General features: G+C 37.5%; 1 protein-coding gene across 6 annotated transcripts in view; it reads right to left on the reverse strand.

Moving 5' to 3' along the window:
• The window catches only part of ATP11A (ATPase phospholipid transporting 11A), a 202,101-nt gene that overhangs the window by 75,484 nt on the left and 99,851 nt on the right, over positions 1 to 26,766 (reverse strand). For all 6 annotated transcript variants that reach the window (XM_063459730.1, XM_063459725.1, XM_063459743.1 and 3 more), the window contains exons 3-11: positions 18,679 to 18,768; positions 13,744 to 13,824; positions 13,515 to 13,622; positions 11,506 to 11,634; positions 8,957 to 9,060; positions 6,370 to 6,420; positions 5,544 to 5,608; positions 3,037 to 3,118; positions 834 to 984 (exon numbers count right to left, since the gene is read on the reverse strand). In XM_063459730.1, coding sequence (XP_063315800.1) covers positions 834 to 984; positions 3,037 to 3,118; positions 5,544 to 5,608; positions 6,370 to 6,420; positions 8,957 to 9,060; positions 11,506 to 11,634; positions 13,515 to 13,622; positions 13,744 to 13,824; positions 18,679 to 18,768 — 861 coding nt within the window. The remainder of the gene's footprint in view (positions 1 to 833; positions 985 to 3,036; positions 3,119 to 5,543; positions 5,609 to 6,369; positions 6,421 to 8,956; positions 9,061 to 11,505; positions 11,635 to 13,514; positions 13,623 to 13,743; positions 13,825 to 18,678; positions 18,769 to 26,766) is intronic.

The following is a 26,766-nucleotide window of genomic DNA, read 5'->3' on the forward strand; positions in this document are numbered from 1 at the left end:
TACTCACTAGCAGCACTCCTCCCCCTGCATTTAAGGCAAGGGTTTCAAAGGATGACCAGAAGGTAGCGTCTGGTTCATTAGGTGCTTATGCGTTAATGATGTGTGTTTTTGTGCTGTGGATTGTTCCTGTGAGTGCTATATATTGTCCCTCGGGGTCCTCCTGACTATGGATGGCCACCATGGGGCACCGCTTATTAACCAGGATGGCCTTGTGTGCAGTTCTGAATCCCCTATCCGTCCACTGCACAAACACTACATCCACTACACTACATCCACTACACAAACACACACACTACATCCACTACACAAACACACACTCTGCATCTAATATACACCTCATACATTACACGAATGTACAATCTGCATCCACTATACACACTGCATCCATTACACACACACTCTGCAACCACTACACACATTCTATATCCACTATACACACACCACAATCAGTACACACACCGCATCCCTGTGGGCGGACTGAGGGGCAGCCCTGTGGGCGGACTCCGGGGCAGGTGCCAGGGGGCCCAGACCTTGAGCTGTGGCAGGCAAAATTTCTGATGGCAGCCCTGCAGGATCTCATACAGGGTCATTATGCTATCATTATGGAACTGTGACCAACGTGACACTCCATTAAAAAGTGAATTAGAAACTTCATGGAAGCTGACAGAGACTTCACTAGGAGGTTTATTTTTTTAAATAATTATATACCACCCCTTTAATCTATACATGTGCTGACTAATTATGAATGAAATATCAATAATAAAAGGTAAAAAAAAATCTGAACACACTTTTTTTTCTTCAGTTGGTTAAAATCTGAAGCACATAAATCTTACCAGGTTTCTCTGTCTTTCAGAGTCAGTTTTTTGGTTGTACCAAGGCTCATCACGTGAATATTCGCTCTGCCAAACATACTTCAACACAGTGTCTATTAAAGCTTTGCTGATCAGAATACAGAGGTACACGATAAGGTATGCATTCATTGACCTAGGGGATAAATTCAAAGTTTCTGTCAACACTATATTCATTTACATAAACTCGCAAAAATGTGCTGGAATGTCCTGTGCAATTTGCAATATTAATTTGGTTTGTGGGTGTCAGGACCTACAAACAAACCTAATAAAAAATAGAATGAGATACAGAGAGACTACAGAATGTTAAAACAAGCCAAGGATTAAGAAGCACAAAAATCAGGAAAGTCCAAAAACAAGCCAAGGTCAAATTCCAGAATAAGCTAACACAGAACGCTCTCTCGGGCTACTAGAGACCACAACAAGTCACAGGTTTCTTAGTGCAGTGAGTTTGCAAAGCCCTTGAGTATGACATTGCCAGTGTGACTCCAAAATTTCATTATTTTGATCTGATGAAATGACGCAGAACTTGCTACATATTTAGTGTGGGCATTGCTGTTTGCATCATTATAGATGCAAGACTGCCATAAACGGATCCGGAATGCCAAAAGGTCACCGAGGTTATGGCCTTGAAGCGGCAAGCAGGATTGGGTGGCACTTGCACATGTTATCTGTCATTTTGTTATGCATTTGTTTAGTTTTTTTCCCTTTTAGTCTTGTACCGATCGAATTGACAAGCACCATGTTAACCAGCGCAGCCCCAGGGCCGCCCACTATAGTTGCAGTTTGTCCTGACCATTGCAACTTCAACTGATTACCCCTGTCTGTACTTAGCTTGACTACTCTTAATTGCACAACTGTTTTGTAAATATCTATCTGTTCCTTGTTTAGCGGTGGGACATTCTGTGTAAAGGGCTGCCCCTCTTAATTTAGATCTCCACACCTCCCAAACTCTGATAATATAGAGGGTTTTCTTTAAAAAAAATTTTTTAGTTACAGACAAGAAATACCATAAAATATTGCATGGTCTACTGAAAAAAGCATGACATTGTATATTATTATAATAGTAAATACCTAATAAAAACTATTTGGAAAAAAAACATGGCCGCTTATTATAATTGGAAAAGGAAAGATAAACAATAAAAGCAAATTGATTGGAATTATATTCCAGCCAAGAATCTCATATTTTATGGAAAGAAGGGATAGAATTTCAAACCAAGGCAGTAAGTCTTTCCATGATATAATTCTCCCTAATCTGTGCCTCCACGTCTTGCCTTGAAAGAGTCCCATCCCCAACCATTTAGCTTCTAAAGATCTATGAGCTGCCAATTCTGTTTATGTTATTGTTGCGAATGGGATGGAAAGACCTTAGTTGACCATGTATTCTGTGCAAAGGGTCTATGAAAAAACTCCTGTAAATCCTCCCAATCTTCACCCAAAATGATACTATTTTGTGGTATTCCCACTACATATGGATGTATGTCCCTCTGTGCCCACAGCCCTCCAACAGAAGTCTGTAGGAGTCCTACTCATATGATGTAACTGGACCGGGCTTGTGGCCAGCTAAAAAAGATCTTATACATCTGTTCTTGGGAGATTATGCAAACTGATACATTAGCGGCTGCCTCCCACATCTCCTCCCAGGAGGTTCCCTCAATATAGAAAGTTTTGATGAATATATTTAAGTGCTAAATCTGTTTACTGTTAGTGACAGAGCCGCTTTGATAACAGAAGATGTGTTATTTTAATCATGTAAAGAGTTGGATGAAAATGTCAATTATAATATTATTACAATAAAACATTTTCTGTGATTTTGCATATAAGGCAAAGTCTGCTAAAGTAATTAACTTCTTGCCGCTCAATCATTTTCAAACAATCAAACTGCATGCTACAATGGAGAAACACAACGTAACTCAGAGAAATAATGCATGTCCAGTGACAAATACGTATGGTTATCTGTATACAATTTATTATAGATGTATTTAATTTACGTTATATACTAAACTCCTAAAGATTTTTATTATTACACCCTTCATTTTAACAATATTTCATTCAGTTCAGCTATAAAGCCTCTATATAATAAGTGGTTTTAGATACTGCTTTAAAATAATGGAATAATTTCAGATCTACCATTACTGAAGCATTAACATAGTTAGATTAATAAATAATGCAAGAAAAAAGACGTTACTTTTCAACAGCAGATCGTTTCTGTGATTTTGACTGGTAATTTAATGCCATCTTTGTCTCCATACCAGTGTAAATTGCAACACCTAGAAATAAAAGAGAATGTTATGGGAACTTGTTACTTGAAACCAATTAACAGGAGCATCCACAATGAAAAATGTGGGGATATATTTCATGATTTGTATATCCTGAGGAATAGTCCCCATTGTCACATTTAACCTACAGCACAATATATCAATGAGATATTCCTTAAGGATGCAGATAAGACGAATAACATCCAACCACAAAGTAAGGATTGTTCATTGTATATTTTATTGTCCAGTGAAAAGATGCTTTATTTGAAGCCTGGATAAAGTAAAGTAATTACCCCCATGATGGTAGAAAACTGATTGACAGCAAACATTGTTTTAAGACATAATATATATATCATTTAAATGTAGAAAGTAATCCAGGCACTCCAAAAGTCTTCCAAAAATAGGCAATTTTATTGGACCCAAGCACCAAAATACAACATTTCGACCCTCAGGTCTTTGTCAAGCTTGAGAAAGACCTGAGGGTCGAAACGTTGTATTTTGGCTTGACAAAGACCTGAGGGTCGAAACGTTGTATTTTGGTGCTTGGGTCTAATAAAATTGCCTATTTTTGGAAGACTTTTGGAGTGCCTGGATTACTTTCTACATTTAAATTCTATATTTGGTCCTTTTTGGTATTGGGACTGGTCCGGGTTTGAGTGCAGTTCCACTACCTATATAATATATATATATCAGTCTGCAATACTTCAAACTGTGCTGTTTAAATAAAATTAAATTATTTGTAGTGCGAGTAAAGGAATACAGAGGAAGATTTTGTTTCAAGTAATCATATTCTTAAAAGAAGCTCTGTCACTGAGCTTTTCATTTTGTTTGAATTTCTCATGTACGTATATTAAAAGATATATGTAAATGAGACAATGTAGGTACTAATTTGTCTCATGTAATTGGTAATCAGTGGCAAAATGCATTTCCCATCAGCCACTGGTTGCAATGGCTCATAGGAACAAGCATCATCTTCCATGAAAAGAAGCAGATGCCTATGGTACCTTATTGTGAATATGCAAGATTATCTGTACAAAATCCTTTACATTGTGGAATCCTCCACAGCCACCAATTTGTAATGCTGTGTATGCACATGTATACAATATAATGACGGCTCCTGGCAGATGAAGAAGTATGGCGGTAAGAAGAAGGCATGCCAAGGATAGTCAACTTAAGATAAGTCTACCTCCCTATCTGCTTACCATTCAGTCAGACAGTGGCATATTACGAATCATTAACATGTTATAAGGGATAGATATTGAGAAGCTAATACTTACAAACATAATTTACTAGATAATAGTGCAGATAACAGATAATAGTGCAAGTTCTATGATTCTGCCAGGCTGGATTTTAGGTCAAATTTGATTTTATTAGTTTTCAGTAGTGGTTATTAAAAACAAGTTCTCAGATTCCCTTACAATGCCAGTTTAAGACAGTTATGGGAAGCGGTTTATTTATATTCAAAGAATCAGAGAATGTGGTCACTAGGTTAGCAAGTGGTAAAAAAAAGTTATACAGTGACCTGTGCAATAACAGAACTGTACAACGCTTTGAGACTTGAAGAAAGAAGGTTTGGCGTACACAATGGAAGTGTATAGAGTTAAAACAATAATGAAATGGAATTCAATGCATACAAAGTTATGCTGTTTAATTTTGCATATACAGGGTTATAATAACAAATATTGTTAATCGCTTATTGGTCCTTAGAGAAATCAATTTGCCAATATAGAGTTAAAAAATATTTTCAACCTGTATGCAAACCTGGAACTTGCATTTAGGTGAATTTATTGCCTTTTTGCTGTATCAACAACATACAACCGGAAATTAATAAAATAATGCAAGAATGCAGTTGGTTACTAAAAATTCTCATTGTTTTCCTGCTTATACTGCTACCATATGGCATACAGAAATGCAAGGTTATGTGCCTAGGAACAAAATTTAACCTGTAGCCTAGACACCAAATGAGAACTATGGTGCCGTGCTGACTGTATCTGACTACCTGTATTTATTATCTAAAAGAGCTTAATAATAATAGTAATGAGTTAGGGGTGTCCTTGAAACAAAGTAATGAATACATGCCACAACAGTGCAATATCAGAAAATAGAACAAAACATTGTCATATATAGAAAACACCAAAGAGAAATAAGTAAAACCATCCTTCCTAATAAATCCATGGCCATGCCTAATCCTAAATTTCCAGACCACAGTTTTTTTTGTTTTGTTTTGTTTTTTTACCAAGTTTCAAAAACCCTATCACAGCACGATATAAAATACCAATGATAAAGGCAGTGAAATTATGCCATTGTAAAAAAGTCCAAAATGATTGTTCTTTTGTTTACACTTTAAATAGGTCTCCATTTAGTATCATGCACTTTCACATTATCCGATCTGACCTAATTTTCTGTTATTAGTGTATCAATGATTAGTAGTGGTTACCAAATACTTTCTCTGTGTTCTTCAGAGTGGCACCTCGAAGAAGAAGATTTTCAGACCCGAGAGGCCTAGTTCAGAAGGAAACATCTAATTAATTAGTAGTACAAATTAAACAGTATATTTAAGCACTGAATACAACTAAATAATTTTGGATTGCCCATTTACATCATGATTTATACTGATGATGATAACAAACGTTCCCGATTTTGTGCCAAATACTTTTCACGATGCTAAGCAATGCTGACTGCCAAATTCATATTAACTCAGCCAGGCACTGTAAAATATACATTCTGTGCTGCTCAAACAACCAGTCCAACATGATCATAGAAAGTGGAATCCATAACAGACTGTGTGTCAAAATCTAGTCATTAATGTTCATTATCACCAATACAACCATGGAGGTTGATTTATTTCATTTATGCAAAGACATCCACTACTTATGCAAAAAAAAATATTATCTCTGATGTTACACTGTAATAAATAGGTATTGATGCATTTGATGATGATTGTCTATATGCTGTACAGAATAAATAAGAGAGTAGAATATTTATTTAATAAAAGCACCGAAAATATAGAGAAAACCTGTATGTTCACTATCACCATTGACTGACTAAATTTACTGGGTGCATCTTGAATTAAATGTTCTACGCAAATATCCGAGTGAGTTGGAAAATATCAGCATAATTAATTATTAAATATATTATTAATTAAATATTAGCATAATGTATATGTTTAACTCATTGTTACTTTGCAGTATTCACAAACAATATTCAATATAGACTGAGAAATAGGACTGGTTAACCCCAAATAGTAAAACATTTACACTAACCTGGCAACAGTGTCATCTGATCCACGATAAATATTTATGCGGCCAACAAATCTATAAAATTAACAAAAAAAGGTGAGGGAAAGAGGGAATACCATAATAAATGCAATGATCAAATGATACCAATGTTCTATGGTAAATGTAAAAAATGTACATGGGAATTGAACTAACACAAAGAAAGGAGATTCAATAATGCTATATGACATGTTGAGATTTTGTAAGAAATGTAAACAGTAGCTCTTTAAGTAATAATATACTGTTGGATGTGGGAAACGAAAAGCATAAGTAATAATGCAAACCATCCATTGTTCAGGAAAAGTAAATCTTATCATCTTTGGGTCAAAAGTTTACCAAAAGATACCTACCGTATATACTCGAGTATAAGCCGAGTTTTTCAGCCCATTTTTTGGGCTGAAAAACCCCAACTCGGCTTATACTCGAGTCACTGTCTGTATTATGGCAATTTGCATTGCCATAATACAGACTGGGGGGAGAGGGGTGCTGGCAGAGCTGTACTTACCTGTTCTGCAGCTCCTGTCAGCTCTCTCCTCCTCTGCGCCGTCCGTTCAGCACCTCGGTCAGCTCCCAGTGTAAGTCTCGCGAGAGCCGCGGCTCTCGCGAGATTTACAGTGTGAGCTGATAGAAGGAGCTGCACAGACCGCGCGGAGGAGGAGAGAGCTGACAGGAGCTGCAGAACAGGTAAGTACAGCTCTGCCAGCCCCCCTCTCCCCCCCACTGAACTGCCAATGCCACTGGACCACCAGGGAAGGAGCCCCCCTCCCTGCCATATATCAAGCAGGGAGGGGGAACGAAAAAAAAAAAATATATAAAAAAAAAAAAAAATAATAATAATAATAAAAAAAATTAATAACAAAAAAAAGGGGGATAAGGACCACTATGGGAGGGAGGGGGGGGGGTATAAGGACCACTATGGGAGGGAGGGGGGGGGATAAGGACCACTATTGGAGGGAGGGGGGGTATAAGGACCACTATGGGAGGGAGGGGGGGTATAAGGACCACTATGGGAGGGAGGGGGGGGGATAAGGACCACTATTGGAGGGAGGGGGGGTATAAGGACCACTATGGGAGGGAGGGGGGGTATAAGGACCACTATGGGAGGGGGTGGGATAAGGACCACTATGGGAGGGAGGGGGGTATAAGGACCACTATGGGAGGGAGGGGGGGGATAAGGACCACTATTGGAGGGAGGGGGGGTATAAGGACCACTATGGGAGGGGGGGTATAAGGACCACTATGGGAGGGGGGGTATAAGGACCACTATGGGAGGGGGTGGGATAAGGACCACTATGGGAGGGGGTGGGATAAGGACCACTATGGGAGGGAGGGGGGTATAAGGACCACTATGGGAGGGAGGGGGGTATAAGGACCACTATGGGAGGGAGGGGGGGGGGTATATGGACCACTATGGGAGGGAGGGGGTATAAGGACCACTATGGGAGGGAGGGGGGTATAAGGACCACTATGGGAGGGAGGGGGGTATAAGGACCACTATGGGAGGGAGGGGGGGGGGTATATGGACCACTATGGGAGGGAGGGGGGTATAAGGACCACTATGGGAGGGAGGGGGGTATAAGGACCACTATGGGAGGGAGGGGGGGGGGGTATATGGACCACTATGGGAGGGATGGGGGGGGGGATAAGGAACATTATGGGAGGGAGAAGGGGGATAAGGGCCACTATGAGAGGGAGGGGGTGGGATAAGGACCACTATGGGAGGGGAGGGGGAAGTAAGGACCACTAGGGGAGGGGAGGGTAAGGACCACTAGGGGAGGGGAGGGTAAGGACCACTAGGGGAGGGGTGAGTCAGGACCACTGGGGGGGGGGGTGAAGGAACACGGGGGTGGGGAGGTAAGGACCACTGAGGGAGGAGGAGGGGAAGTCAGGACATATGGGGGGGGAGGGGGCGGCAAAAATTGTTTTGCCTACGGCGGCAAATATCCTTGCACCGGCCCTGCACACACTGCATTCACACACTGCATTCATACACACACACACTGCATTCATGCACACACACACTGCATTCATACACACACGCTGCATTCATATACACACACACTGCACTCATACACACACGCTGCACTTATACACACACGCTGCACTTATACACACACGCTGCACTTATACACACACGCTGCACTCATACACACACGCTGCACTCATACACACACGCTGCACTCATACACACATGCTGCACTCATACACACACGCTGCACTCATACACACACGCTGCACTCATACACACACGCTGCACTCATACACACACACATACGCACACACTGCATTCATTATACACACACTGTAAATAAATATTCAATTAATATATTTTTTTTAGGATCTAATTTTATTTGGAAATTTACCAGTAGCTGCTGCATTTCCCACCCTAGTCTTATACTCGAGTCAATACGTTTTCCCAGTTTTTTTGGATAAAATTAGGGGCCTCGGCTTATATTCGGGTCGGCTTATACTCGAGTATATACGGTATGTTCATGAGATCCATTGTTAACTAACTGATGTGTCCTGTGAGCTTGTTTTGTCATTATTTGCATGGATTTGAAAGGCTCCTTCTTACTTATATAGATCAGGCTGCGGTTGTTCACACTCAATGGTTGCGTGCAATGTGTCCATTTCCTGCTCATGATGGAATGATTTTGTGTCTTGAACAGCAAAGTAGGTCTAGTTTAAGAATCAGAAATATAGAGTTTTATTGACTTTAAAATTGTAGATCCATTAAAAAGCCATCCAATTTCTCAAAATTAATTATTCTATTAGCCAGAATTCACGGTTTTAAAAATGAAACATATTAGGATGCTATTAATTATTATCCTAATTTTCTAAATCTTAACAGGCACAAATTAAAACTAAATAACAAAAGAGTCAGTAAATGACAGTATACTTATCTGAGCAGTGCATAGCCATCACTTTTATTCAAAACAGAAATCATTATATATATTGAAATGTGCCCATACTACACAACGTTTCAGTTCTTTAGATAAGAGAATAGAAACGTTGTACATAAAAAGAGTTCTAACACTCCAAGAACCATTACAGCACTCCCAAATGTAAGAAGTCAAACCATTTGCCTTCTTGGAGTCTGCCAGGGGCTAATCTCTACCCCTTGTTTTCCTGTTGTGTAATGGGAAACGTCTACTTGAAGCTTCCATTAGCTTCCCTAAACTAAGCTCTGCAAGGCTAACTCATTGCCTGAGAGTGTCCGTTGGTTACTTTCAGCCAATAAGCTAAGCCATGTATCACCAGTCTAACGGCCAGCAGACCACTTCCAGCTATCGTTGAGGCAGGGAGCAGCACCTGGCAGATCCTACGTTATTAGTCAAACCGTTAGCAAATGATTGACTACTTATATTAGCGGGGCACTAGGGCACTCCTGACACAATAACTACTACCGCTTACTGTGTTGGTTGTGGTGCTTGCTGTTTTCCTTTAAAGTTGCCTGAGATTTATCTAATAATAAAAACAGTGTTTAAAATATTTAAACACATTAAAAAATGTTCCAATGCTTCACAAAGCAGAATACAGAAGCAGAAATTATTGCGGCAACTCTGCAGGTTTGATACTAAAAGCATTACCGATTTACAAATGGAAACTTGGATTTCCCATTAAATCATTGTGGACTCTGCTTGGTACAGCTTGGAGCTGCTTAACAAATAATGAAATCACAGAGTCCCCATTTCGCGTCCTACAGATAGGATTGGATTTCTAAGAATTAAGGCACAGCAAACCACGTAGTTACCACAGTGCAATAGGTCCAATGCAGAGATATCATGGTTTTGTTTACATGTCTTATATAATAGTTACACATATTATTTTTTATCATTATTTAGATATAAATTAGAGCTACACCAGAAATACTCCATGTAACTCTATGTTGTGCAAACACATGTTTTTCAAACTTTGGAGAGCCTATATTGTCTTAAAGCATCAGCTGACAATATCAGCCAATCAGTGCAAACCAAATTTGGGTTAAATTGAAATGGCTCATGTATAATTGTAAATTTCACATTAGCAATGTAGTGGAGGATAGTACACAGGGGCACTTGGTACGGGCCCACATCATTTTTATGTTGGAATAAAAAATATTTAAATTAGTATAGAAGATGCATTCTGTTTCAGGAGGTAAGCCAAAACAATATAAAGAAAGAGTAGATTTACATACTCCAACAATATGAGTATTAAAATAAATAAAAATAAAAAAATGTGTTCCTTTAAATCTACAGTAAGTTTCAGTTCTGCTGAGCCCCTCCTCCTCATTGGTGGACACAAAGAAAGCTTTATTGAAAGCAACTAGGCATGTTGAAAATGGACAGGTTTGAAATCTGTCATGTTTCAGCAGGTTTTGCATATGCATAGTCTTACTTTAAAGGGACTCTATAGGAACTCAGACCACTTCATCTCATTGAAGTTGTCTGGGTCCATTGACCCTGTCCTCTTAACTCTGCAACATAAATCATTGCCGTTTTAGAGAAACTGAAATGTTTACATTGCAGTACTAAGACAGCCTCTAGTGGCTGTCTAGAAGCAGAAAGCATTGAATAATTCTAGGATATGTTTATTAGTTAATCCCAAACATTTGCAGTTTTATGTCTAGTACTGATTTATAGATTTCTAATGTTGTATCTAATGCAGTGGTTCTTATTTCCCCCCCAGGAACCTAAATTATGTGCATAGTATTAGCTTGGCATTCAATTCTTCAAGTGTAAAATTAGATCACTGACCTATTCTTCTATTGCAGTATAAATATATAGGAAATAACAATTCTACAGAACACCTTAATTAGACTCTCAGTGCCAGAGAGGTCCCCACTGCATTAATAAAGGCAGTGTGCTTAGTAAATATATTATTATTGGCAGCTAATTGAATACAAAGTAGCTGTTTCAGCCAGTGGGGATATCCTGAAAATAGCATAAAACCCAGTTTTGGCTCCTATACCATGGATTAAGAACAACGGATTTAATGTCATTGTAGGAAAATTAAAATGGATTTTAGGTTTCAGCGCACTGTTTACAAAGGAAATGTATAGGTTGTGGAATCAAATTTCCATCTAATATTATCAATACTTGAAAATGTGTAACACTCTAAAGATATGAAAACAGATCTTCTCACCTTGTGACTAGACTCTCCATCTAAACTAGCCGTTGTCACAAAACATGTACCGTCCTCCCTGCTTGATGATAACATTATCATATCACACGGAAAAGCTTCATCTTCCTTAACCATTACGACATCGCCAACCTGCAGGAAAAATAAACATTATAGCTATTTATACTATGTAGAAAAAGAATTTGTGCACATCAACTCTTAAAATATGAAATATAAAACCTTGAAGGGAAACCAGCGGTTTTCTGTAAATTACATAATTGAATTGACATCACAATACAGTCCATCCACAAAAAGTATTCACATAGTAAATGAGGAAAATAAATTAAAAAAAACAGTGTTTAATTGATCATCTTCTCTTTACGGATTTTATATGCTTACTGCCAGGTGCAAAGGTCAGAGCCCCGCTTGCCATGCAGCAGATAGATATCTTTCTACTAAATGTTTAAAACTAGCAACTGGGCAGCAATTTCCCAATGACTGCCCAGTCACTAGAAAGGCCCCATCTCATGGGGACAGGACCTGTTGAACAACAGGGGGTACACATAGTTTCCCCTCAGGCCTGCCCACTCTCCTTCCCTCTCTCGTGGTTGATGAGTGCTATTATAATATAATTGGGGAACCTAATGTCCTTTCGCTTCCCACTTCCAGTGGGCTAATAGTTTTGATTTCATTTTTTAAACGGGGCCGGATAAAGGTCTAACCTGTTTAGGGCCTAACAAATGCTAAATATAGACACTATTGAATAGTATTAACAATGTCCAGATTTTGCAGTCTGAATGGCCCATTATTCAGCCAACTGTTTTTTTCCCATTCTTTACAGGGCCTTTTTTTTACACCTCACAACCATAAATTTGTTAAATACAGGGCGTAAAAAGATGTCCCATATTAAAGGGACACTCCGGGCACCCAGACCACAACTGCCCATTGGAGTGGTCTGGGTGCTAACTCCCACCACCCTTAAGCCTGCAAGTGTAATTGTTGCAGTTTTTATAAATAATTACCTTGCAGGGTTAAGTCCTTCTCTAGTGGCTGTCTATCAGACAGCCACTAGAGGGACTTCCGTGTTCTTAGAACACGAAAAGAGTTTTAAACAACGCTGGGCGTCCTCACACTATGCATGAGGACTTCCAGCGTCGCCGGAATACCCATAGGAAAGCATTGAATAATAATAAGCATTGAACAATGGCCACGCGCGCGCATTAGACCTCCCCATAGGAAAGCATTCAATAATGCTTTCCTATGGGGAGGTCTAATGCGCGCGTGCACAGCCATTGCCACGCATGCGCATTAGGTTTACCCTGCCGACTGACATCGGCGGGGGAGGAGCGTGGAGGTGGAGGAGCCTGACCCAGCGCCGAGGGACATTGGTGCTGGATTCAGGTAAGTCACTGAAGGGGTTTTAACCCCTCAAGCAACAAGGGGGAGGGGGTGGGAGGGAGAAGGGCACTGCAGGGTACTGCAGTGCCAGGAAAACTGATATATTTTCCTGGCACTGGAGAGTCCCTTTAACATTGTTACAAATAGCTATTTCTTCAAGTTATTATTTGTATGCAATACACAAAGGCTAGGGTAATATTTTTTTCAGTTCTTTTGAATTTTAGACAAATCATTCTACAGTATCCAGCTAGTGAGGTCTGTGTAAATCATATATTGTTGACATATTTCAATGCATATCTTCACCTCAACAGGCTACTCAAAACTTCTGTCTGGTTCCAACCAAGGCCTCAATTTAATATTGATAGATAAGTTTTTCAAAGGATTTAATATTTTTGGATAAACCTTTAAAATTATTTAATATTATGAATGAAAACTATTTTACACTTGTGATATATCTTTTTATATATTGCCATATTTACATTAGATATGATATATTTCTGATACTAAAAGTTTATCCAAAAATATAAAAATATTTGAAAAGCTTATTCAACAGTATTAAATTGGGGTCTATGTCTGTTCAGCCATGGAATAAGTTAACTATAAAAAGCAAATTTCAATAATGTTTTGGTACTCACCCTGAGTTTCTTGCTCTGCTTCCTGACCAGTTTGCCATGCTGGATGACAAGGACAGAATATTGGTTCATTGCATTGTCTGCTTTATGCCTGAGCCAGTCTTCATAGCCCTGCAGAGCAGTGATAAATGATGCATGAAAGGTTTGAAGGCAAACTGACATCAGGATACCATAGGCTTGTTAATTTAAAGCAGTTAGATCTTGGGATGTAAAACACAATTGTATTAGATACCTGCTTAATTGCTGTCACAGTGATGACAAAGAAGAGCGGTAAGCCACTGGTTATTGGACTGGTTGGTGTATCAATGATAAGCTGCAATAAAACAAAATACTGTTGTAATTTAGCTGTGTCACATACCATTTGATTAGATAGTATAAAGAATACGTTGGTGTTAGTGTTTTGTTTTGATGACAGTTGCAGGAGTGGAATCAGGGTGCGGGGAGGGAAAGCTGTTCACAGTTTAATTGATATGCTTTCCTAAAGAAGTAAGATTTCAAAGATTTTTTGAAGTAGTGGAGATTAGGTGAAAGTCTAACAGAGAGGGGGAGGGCATTCCATAGGAACAGTGCAGCCCTAGAGAAGTCTTTAAGGTGAGCATCAGAGGTAGGAGTACGAACAGAGGTAAGACGTAGGTCTCCGGCAGAGCGTAGGAGCCTAGACGGGACATATTTGTGTATTAGTGAGGATAAGTAGGTCAGAGCCGTATTGTGTAGAGATTTCTAAGCAAGTATCAGGATGTTAAATTGAGTCCTATAGCTTACAGGAAGCCAATGTAGGGACTGACAAAGGAGGGAGGCGTGGGATGTGCGGGCGGACAGGAAGATGAGCCTCGCCACCACATTTATTATAGACTGGGCTAGTTGGGAACACGTAAGACCACTGAGAAGTGGCTTACAGTAGTCAAGGCGAGAGAGAACAGCGGCATGGACATGCACCGTTGCCGTATCAGGCGTTAAATAAGGTCGGATGCGCGCAATATTTTTGTGATGGCAGGATTTAGTGATTGATTGGACATGATGGGTGAAGGCGACGTTGGAGTCAAAGAGAACACCTAGGCAGCGAGCCTTAGAGGTAGAGTGGATGCTAGCGCAATTGACTTGAGGGACACAGAAAAGGGAGTAGCAACACTTGAGGGAGGGAAGACCAGAAGTTCTGTATATATAATATATTCTGACTAATACAGGCTCTAAAAGTCACATACAGATTGGTCACTAACAGAGTTTTCACTAAATTGAGAATTCAAAGTGAATTTCAAATTTAGGGTGAAAACAGCTAAACTGGAAACATTTTAAAAAATCAATGCTTTTGATTTGGCTACTCGGGCCTTAAACGTAAAACTCACTTTGGAGTTTCACTTAAGTAAATAACCTGTTAATCTCCAAAATGGCTTGATGATTAAATAAAACATTTCCTCATCACAAATAAATCATGTATCAAACAAACGAATAGGGGAGTGTTCTACCAATATCACCTGATTCGCAACATCCAGCATTCCAAGTAAAGCAAACTGAACAATCTCTTTATTGTTCCTGAACACAAAGCTGGCAACATTTCAACCTAAACATAGTTCTTTCTCAACTCAATGCTTTGTTTAGATCAAAAATTATTAATAGAGATAAAACGAAAGAATTTTATAATCTGGAGATTATGTTGTCTTAGTTATTTTTCTGGATGAATCACAGAGATTGGCTTGACATTATAACAGAAAATTATCCCAATTTGACTAAATATTATAGTATATAATATACAGATGCTTCCATTTACGTTTTTTTTTTAATTCGTTTTATTTTATTTCAGTTATTACAACATTGCCAGAAATAAAAATAAGATACAATTATATCCATGAATTCATTGAAATGTAGGAATAAATTAAAATAAGGCATATACAGGGATATCAACATTCTGATAACATAGTTTTAAGACAATATACAGATACCATAAAATGAAGAAAGATAGAAACATACACAAATAAGCACTGCAGCAATTAGGACCCGATATTAAATGAGGGGTATTATGTATCCAAGGATTCCCCTTTTCTCCTGGCACTTCATTTGATCAATCCTATCTATCCTTACCCCTTTATTTTTTACATTTTTTTTCTATTTTTTCCCCTTTGTTTCCCTTTCTTTTTCTCTTTTTTTTCCTTTACTCTTTCTTCCTTCCTTTCCCCTTTCCCATTCCATGGTTTCTATCCTCTCCCTTCCCATTTCTTCACTTGTATCCCTTCCTTATCCTAATCTACCTTAGCTTTACTTCTAGACACCAGCCAGGGGTGCCATGAGTCACGATAAGAAATACATTTCCCAGAAATCGCTACAAAACTACTTTCCATTGTATATTGATAATATATTTGGTTTATTATTTCTTGCCATAATGGAGGTTGGCTGGATTTCTAATTTGCGCTATATGTCTCTCCAACCGTAATTCACCTCTTTCATCTTAAGTGCACCCACACTTATTATATATCATTTTGATCAGGAGAGACAGGGCTTTAATTTATCATGAACTATTCATAGATGAAACATAATTTATTATGAATTAAATTAAAAAAAAAACTGTGAGAAATTAAGATTTTAAAAAAAAAATTGTAGTTCCGCCTGACATTTTAGCTGTAAATGTCATAATACTGTTGGCTTTTACTGCAATAAAATGCACATATTTGTATTCAGCAAAGTCTCACGAGTACAACAGTACCCCCCATTAACAGTATTACAGTGTTTTGGAAAGTTACAGGGTCAAATATAGCACATTCCATTTTTCAGTTCTTTCACACAGAAATTTGCCAGATTAGTAATGTTACATTTGAGACCGTGTGGTAGCCCAGGAATAAGAATTACCCAAATGATGGCATACCATTTGCAAAAGTACACAACCCAAGGTATTGCAAATGGGGTATGTCCAGTCTTTTTTAGTAGCCACTTAGTCAAAGTTAAGTGGACAAAATAAGCCTTCATATATTTTTTTTGTGAAAAAAGTAAAATAATTAATATTTGCCCAGTGTGTGTGACTAAGTGGTAGATCAGTCGGGCTTATATAAACCTCCTGAGGGTTGCCGAGCAGTTCGTTACTGCGGGCACCTCAAGGTGAGGCTGAACATGTGACAGATGGGACCTCCCCTTTGTCATTAATTTGAATAAATTGATATATTTCCATAGCTAACTCGGAGGGTACCTTATCTATTTTCAGAAGGCTTTCATTCAGTCTCAATCTATTTCTAATTTTGAAAAGTGTAGGAAATTTAATTGTTAGCAAAACTGGGACATGGTCTGATCACTTACAAGTCTTGTGAATATCCTCTTCTCATATTTCTATATACACACACACCTCTACACATATACACATCTACACGCACATGGTATATATGAAACCCAAGGTTGATTAAAATGCTTACATAACAGTATTAAAAGATTTGTATATTGTTTAATTTAAATATATAATTGCCCACTAGTAACACAGAAGACAAGGGATAACAGGAAACAAAATATTACCATTAAATGTATAGTATTGATTATAGATCCAGTTTAAAATTGTTGTTAAACCCTCTTATTGATTGTAGAGAAACAATTACAAAAACTTTTTATGTTGTTTTGTTGGAGGAGCTGATTGAATATTGCTTTATAAATTATGTATTTAATTGAAATTATTATTCATACTTAATCATAAATATAGGTAATTTATTTATTTATGTTTTAAAGGAAACTGAAGACTGAATGTTATCCTTACCAGTCCTTTCTAAAAATGTTTATACTTCATGCTATTAGTGGGGTTAACCATAAGTAGTACATATATACCACCTCAAACAGTTGACTTTACAGACAAATAAATTGCTGCACTAAATAAATAATTTCAATGTGAGGTTTGGTGGTAATGTTACACAGTCGGTGTGGCTAACTTGTTTTCTCCGGATTAATATATTGATCACATAATGCAGTGAGGTTGATTATATTGTTGTCAATTTAAAATATTGTATGGTTCAGGTAGAAAGCAAAACCTGTAGTAAAATTAATAGTTTAGATTTTATTTTTGAAATAATTATTGCATAAAAATGTATATTTTCTGTACTCGCAATAAACCGTTGTTTATCCACCTAACTCTCTCCATTTAGTTCTACATAATGCATCAAATTTGCTTTGAATGCATAACATCAGACGTCAGATTTCATAGTCACCTGTTATAATATTCCAAGGTATTTTCGCATTAAATAGACAAACTAATAAGATGTGAGATAATTAATGAGAATAAAAAAAAACACTTAATTTGTGATTTTGTTATTTGCAAACAGCTTTTTTAATTCTGTTTTTAAATATCAGATCTTTTCAAGTGCCATTAGTAAATGGAAGCAGTTTTATTTTGTCAAATCACTTAAAGTAGAAAATATCTGATCGTTAGAGAATTTGTAAGATATAAGGTGTTAGTTTTCCATAGAGTAGATGACTTCATACTGACATTCAACCCCACCATGACGATCAAGAAACTGATCTTACAGGGCATGCACATAAAAATGTTTTTTTTTCCATATGTGCTGCTGTTCAGGATTTGGAATAGGAAGTCCTCGCTCTCTAATCAGAATTACATTAATGCTAACATAAAGTACATCCTACTGATAATTCTGCTCACTTTGAAAGAAATATGGGATTTCTAATTGGATTGTTACAATAAACCACCGAGTCAAGTAAGATCTCTATTGCTGTAAAGCATGGAACAGTGATTTGGTCTCAGCTCATACGTGTGTACACAAGGAGGCCTTCGGCAAAAGCCACCTTTACAACATGTTTTATTTTATCTATATTTTTTATTTATTTCCTTTTCTTTTCCATTTTCCTTTCCTCCTTCTTCTGTCCTTACGTCCCCTCACCACTCCCAGCCTTAAACTATGTTGGATTGTTATCTATCAGTAGCTGGGTTCTTAGACCTGCCTTCATATCAGCTTGATGTTGTGTTATGATATTGTTAATACCTTACACTTCTTTTATTGGTTGTTCCTTAACTCTACTCTGAAACATCTTCAAGTCAATAATAATTAAACTGCAAAAAAAATAAAAAAAAACACTCACTCTAGCTTGTAACTCTTTCTGTGACAGATGTATCAGTATTTTAATACAAATCACCACAAATATTAAAATGTTAAAATATGAAAATAAATAAACAGATAAAACACAATCATACCTGTACAAGAAAAATTATGAGAAAATAAAAATTTGCTATCCTTCGGAACTGTTCAAACAGGTTCTTCGGTACAAAATTCCAGAAAGTATACTATAAAAGAGAAGGAAAACACATTATTTTTAGGATTATACTCACTTTATTGTGAAAATAGATAAATAGATAGATAGATAAATAGATAGATAGATAGATAGATAGATAGACAGATAGATTTAAATGCATTGCAGGCAAGTCTCAAAATGTTAAAAGAAAACTCAAATCACCCTAATCACTAAAACTCACTGTAGTGGTTATGGTACCAAGAGTGTCCTGGCTCCATTCCATTGTAAGCAGTCAAAGCATTTGGGAACTTGTCTGGAGTCTGCTTGGTTCTGGTCACCTTCCTCTGGAGTCTAGAAGCTTTTGCTCCTATTTAAACTGAGAGGGTGCCATGACACTTCTACCACTATAACCACTACAACAATCTATAGTAGTTATGGTGCTTGTAGTGAAACTTTTATATCTGAACATGTATTTTTCAAAGCAGTTTATAATTAATGCCATAGATATGAGAACATATTGCACGTAGAATGCTATACATTGAATAGAACACATCCAGGATTGGCAATCTACTATCTTCATGTGAAATAAAGTACAGCTAATGACACATTTAGATACACCTTTGTTCTGATCTCTCTCTTTCTGCTTGGCTGTCTTATTGACTTTGCCCCAATGTCCCATGCCTTCAATAAATAAAATAAAAAAATACTCAAACACTAAACCTCCACTTTATGTCTCCCTGTAAGTGTGCAATGACATAATCAACCCTCAACAAAGCTCACTGTATTAATATCAGCCAGAATCCACCTAACATCATTTGATATTTTCACCTAATATCTTCTAGTCAAATAAATCCTGGTTATATCATATGTTTTGTATTTCCATCTTAAATGTGAGTTATTTAAATGTGTTATATATTTAATACTCTTTAAAAATTATGATAAATCCAACCTGCCTGCCCTGACCTCGGACTGTCTGACCTTACTTTTGGCTACCTTACTTCCAGGTTCCCATAGAGGTTATGCTTGTAAGACTGTGCTGTCTCGCTGCTACTGGGTTCCAACTCCTGATTGGCCCACCAGGCCATTGACACTAAAACATATTTTATGACACTAATGCCCCCTATATGACATTGATGTGCAATAATCACAGTTAAGGCCACACATCAGTTTTAGTTCACATGTGCCATTGCCGAGATCCTAAGACATTTGTATATTAGACTGATCCCACTTAAAAAGGCAGTCCAGTAATGGAATGGCAGCATCTATGTACAAGAGATACAGACAATCTTTTTTAACCTTCTTGTCACTGAGTTGTAGTTAATAATTGTCTAGGCACAGGGAGCAAGGGGTTCACTTCTGGATTACCCTTTACACTTAATGAGATCATGTGCATATAAACTATAACAGAATTGGGTACAGTACTACTAGCGATAGCTGGCGAAATGAAAAAGTGGATTGGAAATACGTTTTTTTTACTCTCCTCCGCTGCTCTATTTATTTCAGGAAATGCAGCAATAGTGTTTTCTGGGGAGAATAAACAAGTGGAAGCCAATCAGTAGCCCCACATTGATAAAAAAAAAAATACCTTTTTTTTTTTTTATCAATGCAGAACTAGTGATTGACTTAGAGCATCAGCTGACTGCTCTAAGTCAATCACTGGCGCTTCCTTAAACTGATTTGCAGAAGCCAGATGCCGCCTGGGGGTCCTGAAGATCGGCGCTCTAGGCAAATTTTGGGGATAAACTATTCGAGAACGGTTTAATCCCTTAAGTAAAGAGTGGGCCCAGGGGGTTTCCTGGGATAATAACAATGTAATTTAGGTGAAGTTGTTATGGTGAATGGAGTGTTCCTTTTATTTAATCCCAGCTTGTGTTTGGGTTACAAAACATACCTTTATGTAAACACAGACATAGAATTTAAAAAAAAAATGTTTTCTCTATTTTTTTTCTCTTTAAACTTAGGATTTTAAACTTTACAATGCATTGAGTTTGAAAGACATTTATTATTATTTTTTTCGTTTTTTAGCTAAACATGCATAACTCACACATACATTCTAATTTCCGGTGAAACAGATATTATTCTAAACATGGTAAAACTCTACTTTTTAAAATTCTTTGTATGTTTTATTTTCTAAGCTTTATTGTAAGCTCTTTCCCCAGCTTGTCACTGATGCAGCAACCTGTGAGTTCTGCCAAATTGGTTTTGCCTTTGATACATCAGATGCGCAACAAAGGCTAAAAGCAAAGATGACGTTGAAGTTTTGCTTCATCATTGGTCTGAACAGAATATATGTTGATATATTAAAATGAAATGTGTTATCATTCAAGAAGTAACGTTCAGCTAAAAGTGCAAATTGTCAAAACATTCTGGCAGAAGAAACAAGCCAGTAGTAAATAACATGATTTTAGAAAATCACTTTAGAGAACAAAAGACTCAAACGGATAAAACACTGACATTAATTCAGTAACTGGGAATAGAACTGGCAAGGGCTTTGTAAGTTTTAGGCAAAAATAGCAGGGCTGGGGCTGGGAAAACAGGTGATTTGGTGTACAATTTACAATTCACTTTTGAATTCACGTACATTTCCCAGTTTAAGGAATAACCTGCAATTTAACTTTTCAATGCTAAGAACGTTTTTTGATTTTTGACATTTTTCAAAATGCAATAGTATTCGAATCAACATTTATCGATTCTCGAAAAGCCTTTAAAAACGGTAAGGTAATCGATTTGAACCAATAAAAGACTTATCAGGAGTCGGTCAACTGTCCGTAAATGTGATCATCTGGAACGTAGTCAAGGCCTAAACAAGGCCTCCAATTTCTTCCAATTATGCACACTTTGGTCAACAGCAAAGTTCCTCAATATGACCTGCTCGATTTAGCTCATTTTATAGTGTCAATAATATGGGAGCTTGAAAAATCTCCATATTGTAATACTTCATGTTATAATATTATAATACTTTACAAATCATTTACTAAGTTTCTAAAGTCAGTGTGCTTTTCCATATGTTGCCTTTTCAGCTGTCTGGATATTATTTTTCTCATGGCACATGGTGGCATATCTAACTCCATGATGGCAAGGGGGCAGTTCTTTTATGAGGCTTTGAGCATCATCTACGGATGAAATTAATATGCACAAACCTTTTGTGTGTTTGTACATTGCTTTTGGCCAAATTGCAGGGATTAAAGTAAATATTTCATGACCCTGATCGGTGACACATCCACCAGCAGGGCAGTCTTCCTCTATGATGCCAAAACGCTGACTTTACAACCAATGTGCCAGCATCTGAATGGAGTGATTCAAGTCACTACATTCTTATACTCTCAATCAAGTGCATGAGGCATTAGCTACAGAGGTACAATAGCAACTAGAGGGCAGGGGCTGGGGTTTTGCCTGCATAATATGAGGTATCCCTGCTCTTCCTGCCAGTCAATTCTGTGGCATAGAGGTCTATGGCAAAGAAATGACTGACAAGTGGAGAAAGACCTATTTTTACATAGGTTTTTCTCCCAATCTAAATATTTACTAGCAATTTTATGTTCTGTAATATTAGCATAAATTGTGTGTACTGTGGCAGGTACACTTTAACAGCAAATAAGAAATAAACTATTACAATTGTTAACAAACATTGAGAAGTTACAATCCACAGGAGGTGAGGTATAAGACCACAAGAGAAAATGCGAGGAGAAAGATCAAGAGGTAAGTGTGGAGGAAGCTGGTAGAATTGAAAGGCAAGAAGTAAAGTGCATATGGGTCCACAAATTTCAGAACAATTATTTTGTTTTTAAGACTGAGACTGCTGTTCAGCAGGCCAAGGACTAGCATTATGGCATAGACAGGTCAAGTGCATAAAGAGAAAAATGCAATTAGTTTTTAGAAACATTTAGACTCTGAGGACCTTTTATCTTTTTTTATTGCGTGACCCCAGTACCATAAATCATTTATTAGGACCAGATCAGTTTTTATTTAGTTTACAAAGAATAACATCTAGCAAACTTTATGGTAAGCACCCATAACCCTCTTACTGAACTATTAGGTCTTTAAATATGTCAATTTGTCTTTCTAAATTGCTGGTTAATTACATTAGGAGATGTCTGCTTTAGGGATGAAACTTAGAAGGAAATGATATTCTTGTGCAAATTATTGTTTTTCAAAACATTTAATTACATAATTCAATACACAGATTTACCTGGCTTGGACAAAATAAATAATTGCGTTAAAAAGTAAAATATATCTCAGTACACAGTGATTTTCTCATTACCTATGCATGACTACCGTTCATAATGGCTGGGCTGTAATCAAAGAAGAGCACAGCTGAACTGATTTTAATTAGCACTGAAGACGAAAACACATGTTCTATCTTATTAGCAAAATACTGGACACATCAATTTAGCTGATAAAAACCTTTACTAATTACAGAGCTTCGAATGTCTTGAAATATGTAATGTATCAAAAGCAAAATACACCCATTCACATATGTTTGTATATTGAAAAGACCAACCAAGATCCGATGTGTACTAAAAACATAGCTTCTTGAATGAAAATGATAAAATAGAGAAGATGTGATTTTTGTTTTAATATTTGTTTTTAGATTGGATAGATAACAGTGGCTGGAGACTTTAATGATCCCCATTAGAATTAGAATATTTGTTTATTATTTATACAATGTATACCTGTTCCAGTGGGAGTGTTAGGTGACAGTGGGTGCACACATGTACAGTAATACGTGACTTATGTGGTTTTATTTAATAATTTTTTTGCCTAAAGTAATATTACCCCTGTCTACAAATTAATTGCTGAAGGAGTGTGATAGCAAGATATGAGGATGGATGGGAAATTATGACATAAGAGATGGAGGGACAAAGATATAGGGAGGTGGGGTAGAAGAGTAAACACTAGATAGATTTAATTGATGCAATAATGTATGTCAAGTCAGATGCAAGATACATATAAACTGTATTGTAAATGATAACCTAAATTACAATCGTAATGACCCGTTTTAGGTGTCATTTTCTATACAACAAATTGAACGCATCAGGTGGATAATGCATAGTTCCTCACAGTGTAAAAATCCTACAAGAAACTGCCAATGTGATGTAATGACTGAATTATAAGAGGATATTATTTACAGTTTTAATAAGTTATTCAACCCCCATTGAAAACCAGGTTTATCGTAAAAAATTACAGACTGTTTGCAATAAACAAATCAAATAAAACAATTGAAAAAGCTCAACACAACAAATGATTCAAGTGGTTTCCCCAAATGCAACTGAAAATTAGACTTATAATGACATCTCCAGGCTCTAAATTATTAAACCCCTTCATAGCAAGCATATTCAGTACTTAGTAGAGCACCCCTTTTCTGTTATGACCTGCTACAAACAAGATGCATCGCTAGACACCAGTTTCTGGCAGGGTTCCTGAGGAATCTTAACCCTTACTCTAGTTCAGTAATATTCTTTGGTTTGAGTGCAGCAACTGCTTTCTTCAAATCTCATCAGAGCGTTTCTATGGGGTTCAAGTCATGTGACTGTAATGGCCACTGTAGAATTTTCCAGGACTTCTTCTGCAACCAAGCCTTGGTGGAATTTAAGGTATAATTGGGATCATTGTCTTGTTGGAAGGTCCAATGAGGCCTTCAATTAGTCCATCATACACTGCAGGTTTCTAGTGTCAGAAAACACTCAAAGCAGCCCCAGAGGACCATTGAGCCACCACCATGCCTAACTGTAGGCAGAGTGAGTGTTCTTTTCAGATGTGCTTCATTCTTATTTGTCTAGACATACCCCTGATCCATTGGGTCAAAAAGTTCCAGTTTTATATCACCGCTCCACAGAACCGAATTGCAAAACTTCTGTGACTTATTTATATAATTTTGCTCTTACTGTGCTCACTAACACCTCAGTGTCTGTTGCCACCATGTCTTGCTGCAGATCTCTTGCAGTCACATGAGGGTTTTTCACAACCTGCCTTCTCAGAAATCTGGTTGCTGCCATTGATAGCATCCTTTTTCTTCCCCATCCAGATAGTGTAACCACTGTTCCTTCAACGTTGAACTTGCAAACTATGCCTCAAATGGTGTCTCTAGGAAAATTCAGTGCCTTTGCTATCTTTTTGTATCCTGTTCTTTGTTTGTGAAGGGCGATGATCTCTTCTCCTAACTCTGTGGTCCATTATTTTGACTTAGCCATATTTCTAAAATGCAGTGAAACATGACACTCAACAAACCCATAGCCAGTTCAGGTATGTCACGTGTTCCAGCTCAAGCACACCTGGTGCAACTTATGAAGCCCTTGATTAGTTGCTTAACACAACACCTGTTTTGCATAGTTGTGCTGTTGTGTTGGATTCTGTTACTGGGGTTAAATAATGTTGGGACTGGAGAAGTCATTATAAGTTGCATTTTCAGTAGAGATGTCCCGAACAGTTCGCCAGGAACTGTTCGCCGGCGAACATAGCTTGTTCGCTGTCACCGCGGCGATGTTCGGTCTGCCCACTATTCGTCATGGAGGTGGGAGGTTCTGGGAGGGAGGGTCTGCTGCTGATTGGCTGGAATGTGTCTGCTGACTGTGAGGTACAGGGTCAAAGTTTACTCAATGATGACGAATAGGGGGCGGACCGAACATCGCATATGTTCGCCCGCCGCGGCGACAGCGAACAAGCTATGTTCGCTGGCGAATAGTTCCCGGCGAACTGTTCGGGACATCTCTAATTTTCAGTTGTAGCTACAGAAATCTATAATATGATGCTTAATAACAAATATTTAATACTGTTTTATTTTCAAGAAAGTGCATTACAACTGCAAAATCAACCTATTAGTCCTCTTTTTTTTTTTATCAGACTGAAGTAAAGATGCAGGTCCATGCTATAAATGGGGTACTAAAGCTAAAATGAGAAATTAAAAAGAGGGAAAAAAGTACAACACTTGCAAATATAGGAACCCTGATGCCGGGGAACTCCTTCCACCACTTCTACTCTGGAAAAACATTTCACATTAGGCACAAAATTCCTTGTATAATTCCATATGTGATTTAGAGAATTTATTGCCACGTAGTCTTGCCTATTTGGGTAAAACTGGGAATGAACATTGATCATTTATAAGCTCGGTCCTCACATTCCTGACCCCTCACTGGGTGGCAACAGGGATCAGTGGCAGGTGGTGAAGCGCTGCCCCCCTGACCTGCAGGGCTCTGCCCACCACTTATCCATGTGATACCGTGCTCTATTTAAAACCAGTTGCATCTCCAGTCATCAATGATGGGTAAAAAGGAAACTGCAGATATAATCATGACAGAAATATGTATTTTTCCAACACACACTTATCAATAATCGATGCCAATAGATTAGATTTTTTGTTTATTTGTAATTTTTTTTGCAACAAAAACTGGGTCTGCCCCTACGGACCAACCTTCACTGCTAGGTATACAGAGAAACCCTTTTAATCTATAAACTTGACACTATGACCTCTAAAGAGTTAAATAAAACAATTTTTAAAAATGTGTTCAGATAATGTAACAACTTTTTTGTGCTTTATTCTTCTTTATGTAGTAATTATAAGCTGGATATATGATTTGATGTAATATATTACATCTTAGACAATTTTGGTTTTCCTTAGGTTTCTTACGTGAGAATTTAATATATGTAAATGTTTCTTAGCTAACATAGCAAGTTTATTTTGAATTTAATTTACTTAAATGCGTTTTTGTTTCACGCACTATATGGTTATGTGATTTGAATCCATGCACTTTTTTTTTTTACTCAACTGTATATAGCCTGACTATGATCTCCGATCACTAAAGTTTATTTATTAACTTTTTATATTCACACCCCCTTCCTCCTACTCTCATTACCCTTGTTTTCAATTAACCTCTTTTTCATTTCTCACTTTAGTTTTAAGGCCCTATATATAGCGCCTTCCTATGTTTGTACTTTATCTTGATGAAGGTCCATTAGAGAACTGAAACGTTGATCATGCAATAGCACTTACCTGCTTGAAACAATAAAGCAGATTTAAACCACTCACCAAGTCTTGTGAGTGCTCTCCTTCAAG

Source organism: Pelobates fuscus, chromosome 1 (genome assembly GCF_036172605.1).
Source record: "Pelobates fuscus isolate aPelFus1 chromosome 1, aPelFus1.pri, whole genome shotgun sequence".
Taxonomy (NCBI): Eukaryota; Metazoa; Chordata; class Amphibia; order Anura; family Pelobatidae; genus Pelobates; species Pelobates fuscus.